Source organism: Bombina bombina, chromosome 3, assembly GCF_027579735.1.
Source record: "Bombina bombina isolate aBomBom1 chromosome 3, aBomBom1.pri, whole genome shotgun sequence".
In the NCBI taxonomy this organism is placed as follows: domain Eukaryota; kingdom Metazoa; phylum Chordata; class Amphibia; order Anura; family Bombinatoridae; genus Bombina; species Bombina bombina.
This window is the reverse complement of record NC_069501.1, coordinates 119,213,666-119,228,594: the sequence shown is the minus strand read 5'-3', so window position 1 is coordinate 119,228,594 and position 14,929 is coordinate 119,213,666. Positions and strand designations below refer to the sequence as shown.

At 33.7% G+C, this 14,929-nt stretch overlaps 1 protein-coding gene across 1 annotated transcript in view; it reads right to left on the bottom strand.

Annotated features, from left to right (window-relative positions):
- SCAF4 (SR-related CTD associated factor 4) overlaps positions 1-14,929 on the bottom strand; it is a 122,555-nt gene that overhangs the window by 79,745 nt on the left and 27,881 nt on the right. The window contains exons 11-12 of the mRNA XM_053705175.1: positions 7,726-7,809; positions 7,186-7,377 (exon numbers count right to left, since the gene is read on the bottom strand). Coding sequence (XP_053561150.1) covers positions 7,186-7,377; positions 7,726-7,809 — 276 coding nt within the window. The remainder of the gene's footprint in view (positions 1-7,185; positions 7,378-7,725; positions 7,810-14,929) is intronic.

The window sequence follows — 14,929 nt, the reverse complement described above, 5'->3', positions numbered from 1 at the left end:
TGGTTTTAGAACGGTGAGTCAAAGGTTTTGTTATAAGCTATTATTCAGCTCAACATACAGATCTGTTTTAAGAGTGGACTTATTCACTTCTGTACTTTATCAGATTGTTCGCAGAGGGCAAAAGGGCACAACTGGAAAGTTTAAGCTCATGAACACTATGCTACTTCTAATACACATTACCTGCTATTGATAAAGAAGAGGGCAGGTCAGAGACTATTAAAACAGAATCCTGCAAGGACTGACGTTGAGCACAGGAAAGTAAATGTAAATGCACCATTATACAAACCTTTATAAGTGTATATTATAATGCATGCTGTAAATACAACTGAATGTAATAATGACAAACTTGGTCATGACATAGTACCAAAAAAGTCACAATCTAAACTAGTTAATAGTATGTATGCAACATTTTTTACTATTAGAGTTGAGTGTATATATTAGGATAATAAAAACCGAGTGAATGTTAAATGCTCATGTATGAGTGCAAAAAAAAAAAATTACATGTGAAAACTGTTCCCAGTGCTATATGTTTTTTCTTCCATACAAACTCCCCACACAAACCTAATAATGCTGATCAAGTGGAAAAACAATTGTAATTGAACAGATCTCCCTAACACTTCAAACTTACGAACATCCAGGTCAAGAAATAGGCGAATTTACACAAAGTTAAGATCCATCCTTGAAGAGCACTCCCAGCATGCTTCGGGTTGTGGGCACCCTGTAGTTTTGTGATGCCATCCACTGGGAAACGTCTTTCTGACCTCAACTACCAGTTGACTGGGCATTTATTAGGATGTGTGAAACAGTCAAGCATATTTTGCATTGACTATTAGATGGTATGAATTTAAACCAATGTACAATTCTCAGAATGTTATTCCTCTTCTTGATCTTCTGCTTTTGTATTTAGAACATTAGTTCTTCAAATGTTAACATGCAGACATAGTTGTGGTAGCCAATATACCATTGCAAAACACAACCATTTGAGAAGTACTAAGATGTAAGTTACAGTGAGAAGTGAGTTAGACCAAGTCTTTGGGAAACCATTACTAAAGGAATTTTTGGAGGAGCTGTAAAATCTGAAAAGTTTAAATGAAATGTTGCATAATGAAAAGTTGGATATTCCTTAGATACCCCAAACATATTTCACTGGCTTGTACTTTAGTGTTTATCTTTCATATAATGCTATTATTGCCGTTTGGGACACTACTATAAACCGCATACCTGCCCTTAAAAAGAAAAAATGCATGTAGGGAATATTGCTCCGTCACCAGTAACCAACTCCATGATTAAAGTGGGCGCTAATATTTATTGTATTATAATGCACTTTGTATAAACAGTTTTTACTTCAAGGTCTCAAAAAAGTGAAGACCCCCCCCCAAACAAATGATAAAGTGGTGAATTTCCATGGGTAGCTACTGTCATGCATGTGTGTGTGTGTGTGTATATATATATATATATATACACACATACACACACATACATATATATTTATGTGCAACTATAACGCAAACTTAAATCACAGCTAGTGTCCATCTTTCTGTAACTAAACACCAAAATTTATTTATATATTAAGGCGGGCAGATGTTTGCAAAACACTCATTCATTAAAGATTCAGAATAAATAGTTTCTGTACTTTTCAAAACTCTAGGGTAAAAATGAGGTATGAACTGTATATATGTGTTCTCCTCTATGTGAGGAATATGGCTCAGTGTTTTATGTGGTAAAAAAATAAGCCACACTCTTACTATTCTTTCCTTTAGGCTTCACATTTCATTGAATGTTATCGGTTTCAGATCAGATATCTAATCTAAAATAGAATGGCCCCAATAAATTGTATGTATTCTTTACATTTTGCTCTCAAATACCTATGATATTCCGAAAAGGATTTGTTGCATATTTGCAAACTGAAAATCAATAAATAGTGCTTATTGACCAAATAAACTGTTTAAATCTAAAAGATAGGGTTTGACACCCTTTCTAGATATTTGAAATTCTGAAAAACAAAAACAACTTTAGCCATGTTTTTAATAACTAGATTTGTAAGAGAATATGAAAAAACAAACAAATGTTTCCTACCATTAAGCTTGTATTGTAAAAAATCTAATGAATATATATGGAAATTACATGAAGAGTGGATCTACAATATTTACAACTGTTCTATTCAAGTGATTTTGCTTATTTACAAATGTGACTTGTGATACTTCTGAGGTATTTATGAAAATGTTCTCATCTTGCCATACTACTATAAGTTAGTAGGCTAATCAGGTGTCCAAGAAAAAAAAAAAATGAATAAATATATATATATATATATATATATATATATATATATAAAATAGCTTTGCAAAGGAAATTAACTCTAAGCTGATCATCACTCCAGTTTATAATTTATAAAAAAAAAATAAAAAAAAGACATGATTCAGATAGATAATCTTAAGCAACTTCCCAATTTACTTCTGTTATCAATTTTGCGTTATTCTCTTAGTATCCTTTATTGAAGGAGCAGCAATGCAATACTGGGAGCTAGCTGAACACAGCAGTAAGCCAATAATAAATGGCATAATGTGCAGCCACCAACCAGAAGCTAGCTCGCAGTTCAAGAGCTTCCCTAGGGATGCGTTTAAACAAAGGATACCAAGAGAACGGATAGATAGTAGTAAACTGGAAAGCCGTTTAAAATGGTATGCTTAATCTTAATCATGAAATAAAAAGTTTGGGATTCAGGTCTTTACTGCTTTAAAGATTTTAATAAATGGATCAACACCAGCATGGAATATAAAAGTGTTGTGCAGCATGTGTATGAACCCTTATTCTACACTATATGTTTTCGATCAACAAACTGCAATTGAAGAGTGAACTGTTTGCCATTGACCTAGTGCTATTTTACAGGAGGGTTTAATAAGAAGATTGATATGTGCAGATTCAGAAGTATTTGTTCCTGCATGTCGAAAATAGACTAGATAATCACTTCACACACACAAAAAAATTGTAACCAGACTTTATTAAAATACATTGCAATACATGGAGCTTTGTTACATCCTGTTAAATTATCTTTTCAGCCATAAAACAATCATTTAACAAAAGTACCTTATTTGCAGTAAACCATGTATGTATAAAGTGAAAATTAGTGTTAAAAAAACCTTGTGATGGAAAAGAACATTTGATCATTTCTATGTGAAATTCATATTCATTACTAGGGATGTGCATTAAAATTCTTCATTAGGATATGAATGTGGAAGGTGATGGCTGCTCGTGGCATTCAACTCTTTTTAGAGCCAGATTTATTCTTGTGAAAGATCAACACACTATCTTAGTGTATTGCATTTTTAAAAGAATAAATCCGGCTCTGAAAAGAGCTGAATACTATGAGCAGACGCCTTTTTCCGTATACGGATCCTAACAAAGGATCCGAATGCACATCCCTATTCATTATGATCTTTCATTGGTGATGTAAGAAATCCCCCCCTTTTCTTTCAGTTTTACTGGCAGTAAATTAACTAACAAGCACAATCCTAATTCCAAAGATGTGTTTCTTCTTTTGTTAGTGCATCCAATGAAAAAATAAATAAATACAAATATGTAATTAAAGTGCTTTTTTTTTTTTTTTTTAAATCACTGTTAAAACTAGCCAATTTCGCAGTAAGTTATAGATTTTAAATGTCCAAATCTATGGGTTACTACTTTAACATGTAATAGTAAAAACAACCCCCCCCCCCCCCCCATATAAGCATAAAATGGGTTTCCTCGATCTTCACAATAATTAAGTTGGGTCTTCTTTACTTTTGACAGCAAAGCTTACCTTATTACTCTGCAGCATCATCGCGCATTCTACATTTCAGGAATATAAACTGTTCTCATTCCTAAAACATCTGAAGAAACCTGGTATGAATCTTAATTTTATGTTGCAGTTATGCTTGCCCACATGAAGACTCCTGATGGGTAGTTAACATCTGCTGTGGTTGTATCACTCTGGGATTATCAAAAGTATCTTCAATTGCAGAGCAATTATGCAATGTAAAAGTGTATTTACCTTTGAACAGTTTAGCACAACCTTGTCTAGCATTTAAATTAAAATTGGATGTATACGTTAGTTGCGCAATTCTGGATCATTTAAGTTTATTAACTTAATATAAGCTATATAAAAGCCAACAAACTTTAAAACGCTATTTAAAGTTTAACGGTCAATATGTTCAATTGCATGTTTAATTCAATTATAAATAAAATGTTATTCAAAAGGTCAGAGTAACCTTTGAGTGCTAGGATTTGAATGTGTAAATATTTAAAATGTCAATATTCTTACTTAGTATCTCATCAAAAGCACATTTACTTATACAGTAATTACTTGCAGGTTAAGGAAAAAATCATGTTTCACAAACTAAACTTCACATTCTTTGCAGTTGAATAAAATGTGGATTTTACTGTGTAAGGTGTGATACTTCAAGAGGAAGACTAGATATCTGTTAAAGTATGAATGTGTGATCTCTACAGGCTGCTGCCTATTTTTTTTAAAAAACAAAGTATAAACTGTTAAATAAGATAATATAAAATAATAAAATGATACTGCTTAACTACCCACATATATTTGTATAGGCTTCCTGGCAAAGACTGCATATTTGACAAATCAGACTGCATGTTTAAGAAAAAAAAAAGCTTACATTAAAATAAATCTTACCACAGTGGAAGTGCATATATTACAAGCTCTCAGTACAGAAACCGGTGCACATAGTGACATGTACTGACTGGAATAAAAAAACCCTACCTTTGCCTATGACACTACTGCAACACACAATACTGTTTAGCTTTGGTATACTCTGGGCATTACCTTAGAGATCTCTGTAACACCCCTAATTTAAACCTTTCGGAAACAAATTATACGATGAAATATGAAATTAAAGTGTGTAAAAATAAATAAAAGTAGATAAACCCTAATGTATACCTAGTTACAATGTTTTAATATCTGCATCATGTTCAAAGAATATTACTAGCTTTGGTTTAGCATTTCTGTATTTATAATGAGGCTTATCTTGTTTACTGCCTATCTTAACTCATACTACCCATTGGACTTTTCCAGAGTGAACGTTGACAATTCCATTTGATACTCTTCTTATTATGGGACTATACACTGTTCATGGATGTTAACTGAAAAAGTACATCTGGATTGCCTTATGTTTATCTAATTGTATATGTCTATTTTGTGTGTGTGTGTATATATATATATATATATATATATATATATATATATATATATATATATATATATATTAGATAAACCTAAGCAATTTTCACTGTAATCGCTTATCCTTTGTGGAAAACCCTCAGCTTGGAACTAACACGATGGCTGAGAAACACTGCATTAGATGAACACAACAAAAAAACAGAATAGATGTTTGGGAACAGGTTATTACTACATGCACAAATCTTAGAACGGTAAAATGATTAAATCTAAAAGAATTATAAAAAAGAGAGATTTGTTTTAGAGTTGCTAGGTTTTCTGTGGGTATGTTGAAAAAGACTTACAAAACCACAATTGAAATTACTGTTGAAAACTGATCGCATACTCAATAGGGATGGTACTCTAACTCTTAAAGGGACAGTCTAGGCCAAAATAAACTTTTTTGCTTTGCTCTCTTGGTATTCTTAGTTGAAAGCTTAACCTAGGAAGTTCATATGCTAATTTCTTAGACCTTGAAGCCCACCTCTTTCAGATTGCATTTTAACAGTGTTTCACCACTAGAGGGTGTTAGTTCACATATTTCATATAGATGACACTGTGCTCGTGCACGTGAAGTAATCTGGTAGCAGGCACTGATTGGCTAGACTGCAAGTCTGTCAAAAGAACTGAAAAAAGGGGCAGTTTGCAGAGGCTTAGATACCAGATAATCACAGAGGTTAAAAGTATATTATAATAACTGTGTTGGTTATGCAAAACTGGGAAATGAGTAATAAAAGGGATTATCTATCTTTTAAAACAATAAAAATTCTGGTGTAGACTGTCCCTTTAACACAAACCAAAATATCACAAGAACTGAGACTAATCAGGATATATCTCACCACTCTTAAGGAGGAGGGTTATAAACAAAATTGGATTACTTTTGGTGCATACATTTAAGAGCTAAAACATACGGCAAAAAATACTTTACAATCAAGTTTGCATCGTAACATTACATACACCTGAAGGCATAGACAACCTAAGTAACAAGTTGGGCTTTTTTTTTTACATTAAAAACAATTTTTATTTTTTATTTTATTTTTTAACTCCGACAGGCACTTGATTATACAGTACATGTCTTACTCTGAGCTCATCTCCCTGTCCGTACGACAGTCACTTTTGTCCATTTATTAGAATCATTTTAACTACATACTTCAAAGCATGCACATTTAAAATGACTCCATATAATGCAGTACCTAATGGTAATAAACCCAATTACCACGAACTCTCTAGCAAGATAGTGTGTATAAAAATATATTTCCCTTTAAATCTAAGATGATTTTTTTTTTTTTTTAAAGAAATCCGTTCACATCACTAAATGTATTACTTATCATTGCATAATCGAGTTAAAATGTTATCCCTCAACAATGCAAACTTAGTTTTTAGGCATAACATATTAAATGTAATTATGTGTAAGAAAACATGAAATTAGGAACTTGTTATTAACAATCTATTTCTGCAATAGTATTAAGGATGCTTGAACTGTTCAATCTACCAAAAAAATGTAACCCAAACTTCCAAAAGACTATTTCATAAAACCAAGGACAATGCAGCACAAAGCCAAACTGATTAACCATAGTTCAACATGAACAACTTTCAGCATTAATATTTATATTCATTTTTTTATCTAAAGCTACAGGATTTAGCAAAACTAAAAAAAGTGACCATATTTTAGAAATATTGATCAAAAAAGGATATACAAGTCTACAAAATGTGCCACTACAGTCAGTCCATTTTATAAAACAAACTGTTAAAACAAAGCAATTAAATATAAAAAACATACATTGAAAAATAGTAGTTAACCGACAAAAAAAAAAATAAAAAAAAAAAAAAATCTTTTCTACACATCAGATGCCTCCAACATAAAATATACTGAAGGCAGCAGACATTTACAAAAGCTTCGCTTAATTAATTAGATACAAAAATGAATGTAGACAATATACATACAAATAAGCACTAAAAAGAAGAATAAAGCTTACCATGGTGTGGGTTCACTGGTCCAGGGGTACTATTTTGCCTTTCTTGTGGAGCAGACCCAAATTCATTGCCATCATCTTCATCATTATCATCATCATCCGTTTCCATATTTTCTCTTCCAGATCCCGGCCCCTGGTTTGGGTTTCCCTGTGACTGCTCCTTAGAAGAGTCATTAGGCACATCACCTGCAGTAGCTAAGAAACATTGTGTTATTCAAAGGAAACCTATATTCACTGCATAAGAACAACTGCCTTTACCATGCCATCCACATCCTTATGTGATTTCCCACTTTACTTTGACAGGCAACATTAAGACCATGTGCAATGAGCTCTAAAACTGAGAGGCTTGATAGGAGAGTCAAATCACATGCATTTTTTGGCCACTTTAGCTATAAAGTGTAAATGAGTTTGGTCTGGTAAGGTTAATAACTGCTATTTGGACTGTCTACATATTTATGACTTCTTACTTGCAAGTAAATGTTAACAAATCCTACCTTTGCTATGAATCCTTAGAACTCTTTTGGGTTACATACAAATACTTACAAGTTGGAATGTTCATTCCAGTTGTAGGAGGTGGTATAGATAGTGGAGTCATAGGTGGGGGAATTCCCATAGGAGGTAGGAAGCCTACATTTTTTTAATAATAAAAAAAAAAAAGTTAATTGCAGATATTTGTAGATTTAATGTCCACTTATAGTTTGCTTAAGTGTGAATCAGTTTATAATAAATTCCAGCTTCTGCATATATGTATATATTCAGTGTTATTTTATGTATACTACAGCATTTCAACTAGTACAGATAGGAAGAGAGTAATAGTCATCTTAATTGTACGTTCAATTTCAAGCTTAAAGTGATTGAATAATGAATCACGCTGTAGCCAATCTTAACGTACCCCCCTTTGGTGTCCAGCAAAGGGGGCACGTTACAATTGGCTACTGCGTGATTTGTCATTTCAAACTGAAATAGACTATGCGTTACGGGGGGAGGAACGGCAGAATGTATACGAAAATGAAAGGGAGATTATATATTTTAGCGTTTACAATTACTTTAATCAATGAAAGCGCCCACAATTTACTTTATTACAAATATTGTTGAGCGTATAGCTTAACTTTACAATCACTTTAATTTGTAAGAATTTTTAAATATAATTAGAAACACATTAAACACTAAATACATTTTAATTAGAATATTATTGAGGTTATTCCCCACGTCCCTCTAGTCATGGGCAAGGTGGGTATAAATCAATGATTTTTTTGATATATATATATATATATATATATATATATATATATATATATATATATATATATATATATATTTTAAAGGGACAGTCAAGTCCAAAAAAAACTTTCATGTTTTAAATAGGGCATGCAATTTTAAGCAACTTCCCAATTTACTTTTATCACCAATTTTGCTTTGTTCTCTTGGTATTCTTAGTTGAAAGCTAAAACTAGGAGGTTCATATGCTAATTTCTTAGACCTTGAAGACTGCCTCTAATCTGAATACATTTTGACCACTAGAGGGCATTAGTTCACATGTTTCATATAGATAACATTGAGCTGATGCACGTAAAGTGACCTACGACTGAGCACTGATTGGCTAAACTGCATGTCTGTCAAAAGAACTGAAATAAGGGGGCAGTCAGCAGAAGCTTAGATACACGATAATTACAGAGGTAAAACGTGTATAATTATAACTGTGTTGGTTATGCAAAACTGGGGAATGGGTAATAAAGGGATTATCTTTCTTTTTAAACAACAAAAATTATGGTGTTGACTGTCCCTTTAAATAAAATGCTTTTTGGGTAAAATCTCTCTCAAAATAGTTTTCGATTTAAGATACATTATAATCCAACTGTTATTCATCCTGAAATAAGGATTTGTTTTTAATTATGTAGCATGAGGCTGTAATGGCCAATGCTTTTGGTTAATTCTATTAATCACAATGTCATGCTATCACAGAGGTTGCTTTAAGATTTTGAGCATTTTTTCTTCTGTCTAGAAGATATTACACATATTCTTGGTTTTGTAGGTCTCAAAACGGAATTTGTGTCTGCAGAAATAACATCTCTTCTTCACAGCAAAAATATTACAAACATACAAATTTGAAACCTGAAAAGTTATTCTAAATTTGAAACCTTTATGTAGAAAACCATGATTTAAGTTGATCTGATTTAAATCAACTTAAAAAAGCATCTTTTGATTCTAACCAGTAGGACATACTGTAGCTTGATATGAAAGTTTTTTTCTTTAATGATTCAGATAGAACATGAGATTTTAAACAATTTACTCATTTACTTCTATTATCCAATTTGTTTTGTTCTCTTGGTATCCTCTGTTGAAAAAGATACCTAGGTAGGTTTAGGAGCTGCTGATTGGTGCTGCACATATATGCCTCTTCCGATATGTTCTGCTAGCTCCCAGTAGTACATTGCTACTCCTTAAAGTTTAAACAAAGGAGACCAATAGAAGCAAATAAATTAAATAGAAGACAATTGGAAAGTTATTTAAAAATGTATGCTCTATTTGAACCATGAAAGAACATTGTGGGTTTCATGTCCCTTTAGAGAAGAATACTTTACAGGTATATTAAACCCCTTTAGAGAAGAATACTTTACAGGTATATTAAACCCCTTTAGAGAAGAATACTTTACAGGTATATTAAACCCCTTTAGAGAAGAATACTTTACAGGTATATTAAACCCCTTTAGAGAAGAATACTTTACAGGTATATTAAACCCCTTTAGAGAAGAATACTTTACAGGTATATTAAACCCCTTTAGAGAAGAATACTTTACAGGTATATTAAACCCCTTTAGAGAAGAATACTTTACAGGTATATTAAACCCCTTTAGAGAAGAATACTTTACAGGTATATTAAACCCCTTTAGAGAAGAATACTTTACAGGTATATTATACCCCTTTAGAGAAGAATACTTTACAGGTATATTAAACCCCTTTAGAGAAGAATACTTTACAGGTATATTAAACCCCTTTAGAGAAGAATACTTTACAGGTATATTAAACCCCTTTAGAGAAGAATACTTTACAGGTATATTATACCCCTTTAGAGAAGAATACTTTACAGGTATATTAAACCCCTTTAGAGAAGAATACTTTACAGGTATATTAAACCCCTTTAGAGAAGAATACTTTACAGGTATATTAAACCCCTTTAGAGAAGAATACTTTACAGGTATATTAAACCCCTTTAGAGAAGAATACTTTACAGGTATATTAAACTCCTTTAGAGAAGAATACTTTACAGGTATATTAAACCCCTTTAGAGAAGAATACTTTACAGGTATATTAAACCCCTTTAGAGAAGAATACTTTACAGGTATATTAAACCCCTTTAGAGAAGAATACTTTACAGGTATATTAAACTCCTTTAGAGAAGAATACTTTACAGGTATATTAAACCCCTTTAGAGAAGAATACTTTACAGGTATATTAAACTCCTTTAGAGAAGAATACTTTACAGGTATATTAAACCCCTTTAGAGAAGAATACTTTACAGGTATATTAAACCCAAACATTTTATTTTGGGATTCAGACAGAGCATTCCATAAAAAAAAAAAAAAGTTTCCAATTTACTTCTATTATCACATTTGCTTTGTTCTCATGATATTCTAGGTAGGCATCTTGAGCACTATATGGCAGGAACTAGTGCTGCCATCTAGTGCTCTTGCAAATGGATAACATTCTTACAAAACTGCTGCCATATAGTGCTCCAGACACGTGCACACTCCTGAGCTTACTTCACTGCTTTTTCAATAAAAGATACCAAGAAAATGAAGAAAAATTGATAAGTTGTTTAAAATTGCTTGCTCTGTCTGAATCATGAAAGAAAAAATGTGGGGTTCATGCCCCAAAAATGTCTCTAAAAAACAGGTTTTTTAGAGAAAGAAAAAGCAAAACATTTATTAAATGTATACTTAGAGGTGAGATGCTGCGCACCTAATTTCCTTCATGTTCATTTATACCTAATCTTTAAAAGTAATGGAAGGAAATGTTTAGCTGTGTTTGGGGCTTTTAAAGTGATGGTAAATTTCAAACTATAAGAATGTTGCAATTACAACTATATTAAGTTTGCAAGTAAAACTACAATTATTTTTTTTAAAGTCTATATAATATTTTATAATAAAAGATTTATAATCCTAATTGGTATTGTCTATTCCTCCGCCCCCCATAACTTCCTCTTTGGCTGGGCTGTGGTGTATAGATCAGACAAATCCACTCTACATAGGCTTTCTAAGGGCTTTAACCCTTTGCTAACAATGGCTCTGAGCCGTCGCAAATTGTCCCAGTCAGGTGCTGACGGCTCAGAGCCTTACTAGCACTCACCCACCTTGAGGGCGATCTGGGGGCTCCCACCTACTCCCACCCCAGCGATCTTGCCTAAATAGTGAGGCATAGATGGGGCTTCACGATTTGTGCAGTGACATCACGCACAATGACATGACATCACCACACAACTTTATTTAAAATTAACAATGGACAATATAGTGAAATGGGGGCATGCTGCTTAGAAGCCTGTATCCCAGGCATCTAAGTAACTACAGACCCTCAAGACCCACCGTTGGAAAGGAAATCGCCTAACCTTTCCAACCATAGAAGTCTTGGGGATCTGAGGGGGGAAAAAAAAAAAAAGTAAAAAAACTAAATTTATGCTCACCTGATCAATTTCTTTCTTTCCGGATATGGCGAGTCCACGGCATCATCAATTACTGTTGGGAATATCACTCCTGGCCAGCAGGAGGAGGCAAAGAGCACCACAGCAAAACTGTTAAAGGGACAGTCTACAAAATAATTTTTATTGTTTTAAAAAGATGGATAATCCCTTCATTACCCATTCCCCAGTTTTGCATAACCAACAGTTATATTAATACACTTTTTACCTCTATAATTACCTTCTATCTAAGAACCTTCTTCCAGCCCCCTGATCACATGACTGTGACTGTTTATTATCTATTGTCTTGCATTTAGCATTGTTTTGTGCTAAATCTTAAATAACCCCCTGTGCCTGAACACAGTGTTATCTATATGGCCCACAAGTACTTTCTGTCTCTTTGTGTTGAAAAGAAATTTAAAAAGCCTGTGATAAGAGGCAGCCCTCAAGGACTTAGAAATTAGCATATGAGCCTACCTAGGTTTAGTTTAAACTAATACCACCAAGAGAAAAAGGCAAATTTGCTAAAAGAAAATTGGAAAGTTGATTAAAATGACATGTCCTATCTGAATAATGAAAGTTTAATTTTGACTAGACTGTCTCTAAGTATCACTTCCTTTCCCACAACCCCATGTCATTCGACCGAAGGTAAATGGAGAAAAAAAAAAAGTTACCCAAGGTGTAAAAGTGCCTGAGGTTTAGTAAAAAAAAAAAAATAGCGGTCTTGAAATAAAGGGAGGGGCCGTGGACTCACCATATCAGGAAAGAAAGAAATTTATCAGGTAAGCATACAGTTTTTTTTCTTTCCTAAGATATGGTGAGTTCACGGAATCATCAATTACTGTTGGGAACTAATACCCAAGCTAGAGGACACAGATGATTAGGGAGGGACAAGACAGGTAACCTAAACAGAAGGCACAACCGCTTGAAGAACCTTTCTCCCAAAAGAAACCTCAGCTGAGGCAAAAATATCAAATTTGGAAATTTGGAAAAAGTATGCAGAGAAGACAAAGTTGCAGCCTTACAAAATCAATGATTTCACCCTCAAACTACCAGCGAAACCTCCACACCAGACTTGTGAGAGCGTCTGTGGAGCAGAAACCTTACTATCTGAATCTTCAAATGTCCTCTTGCGTTTCCCTGAAAGGAAAGGCAGATACCGCTACAGATACCTGATCTGCAAAATCTGCAGGAAAAAAACACTCCTCCAGGAGATTGAGAGGAACCGCAGGGCACTGCATGTGACGCAATAGAGGTTTGGGACTTTAAAGGAGAAAGCTGTGGCATTGCCTGAACAGCATCAACCTAAGACATGAGGATCAGAGGACAACAATCTGTGCATCCAAAAGCCTAGGCTAAAAATGCAGCACAGATAGCATAGACAAATTATACATTTAAAAATGTGTGCTGAAAAACATGAGGCTCAAACAAAACGAAAACAAATTTTTCAGACAAATAAAAAAAACTAAATATGAGGGACAGAATGTTCAGAAAAAACAATTTGGTCCTCAAGAGCCAACAATAAGGTATTCCTAGGAACAGACCCCTGTTCCATACCCGAACATATGCCCCAAAACACACATGGTTGTGTAAAAAGGGCTAAAATGTTTAACACAAAATTAAAGTGCAAGACAATTTATTTATAAAAACCTTAACTTAAGGTTTTATACATTAGGCCTCTGCTTGCTAATACTGTAATTAGATTCTCTTGAGTGAAAGCTTTATCAGGACGGCCTCTCTATGTATGCTGTACCATACTAAAAACATAAATTATGCACCTAGTTATATAACCGGGAGAATACCGGACCATCAGACAGAGGAATTATGTCACTCAAATTATACTCCCCCACAGTAGAACAAGAACGCTGTCCTGTTCTCAGCCGGAGAACAAGGCAGTGTTCATCTGCAAACCCTTAAAATGGCGCCTCTCTTCACTAAGTAAGAAGGAGGCAGGCCAAACATCGTAGGAGATGAGGCACTCTACATTGCACTAACCGTCTAATAAAAAGACTTCAAAACATTAAATATAAGAATCCCCAGGGTATATCTACCGACACCAAAGGGGAAAAACATACTGCAGTAAAGATACAATGATCACAGTACCGCTCCACTTTTATAAATAGCGGACTGAAGTGGTGTATTAGCGCCATAGGTATGGCGCCTAAAATGCAAAGCACGCTCTCCTAAATAGCTCCAGTTCACAAAATTTTAAATTCTTATACTATAAAGCCTAAGACAGTGTCACACTTATTGCCCAGGGTGTTTAACCCTGACTATACACAGCACAATACATAAGAGACCTTGCAAAGGCTTTAGTTCAATAAGCCAGAATTTCTGTACGTTTCAACCCTGATAAAAAACTGAGCCCAACTGAGGATCAACTCCTTCCTGCCCTGAAGGAGATTAGCCCCGTCTCCATATCGCATGTTATAAAGTGGAGTACGTAGGGGGATGGGGGAAGGCAGAGTATCTGTTAGCAGGAGACCAATTTATTGTCTTAAATAAGGTAAGATAAATCTAAATATATCCGGATTCTGATTACCTGCCACAGATACAGATCAAGGGAACGAACACAACTAACAGAGTAATTGTAACAGATTATACAATTGTATATAGTTTGCTCTGATATGTGAGTCAATTTAAAGCTCTGCCCAAAAAGTTAACAATTAAATTATAAGTATACTTTATTTCATACTGTGATCTTTATTGAAAAATGATATAAAAAAAAGAAAAAATACCACACATACAATAGCTTAAAGGGACACTGTACCCAAAAAATTTCTTTCGTGATTCAGATTGAGCATGAAATTTTAAACAACTTTCTAATTTACTCCTATTATCAAATTTTCTTCATTCTCTTGGTATCTTTATTTGAAATGCAAGAATGTAAGTTTAGATGCCGGCCCATTTCTGGTGAACAACCTGGGTTGTCCTTGCTGATTGGTGGATAAATTCATCCACCAATAAAAAATTGCTGTCCAGAGTACTGAAACCAAAAAAAAGCTTAGATGCCTTCTTTTTCAAATAATGATAGCAAGAGAACGAAGAAAATTTGATAATAGGAGTAAATTAGAA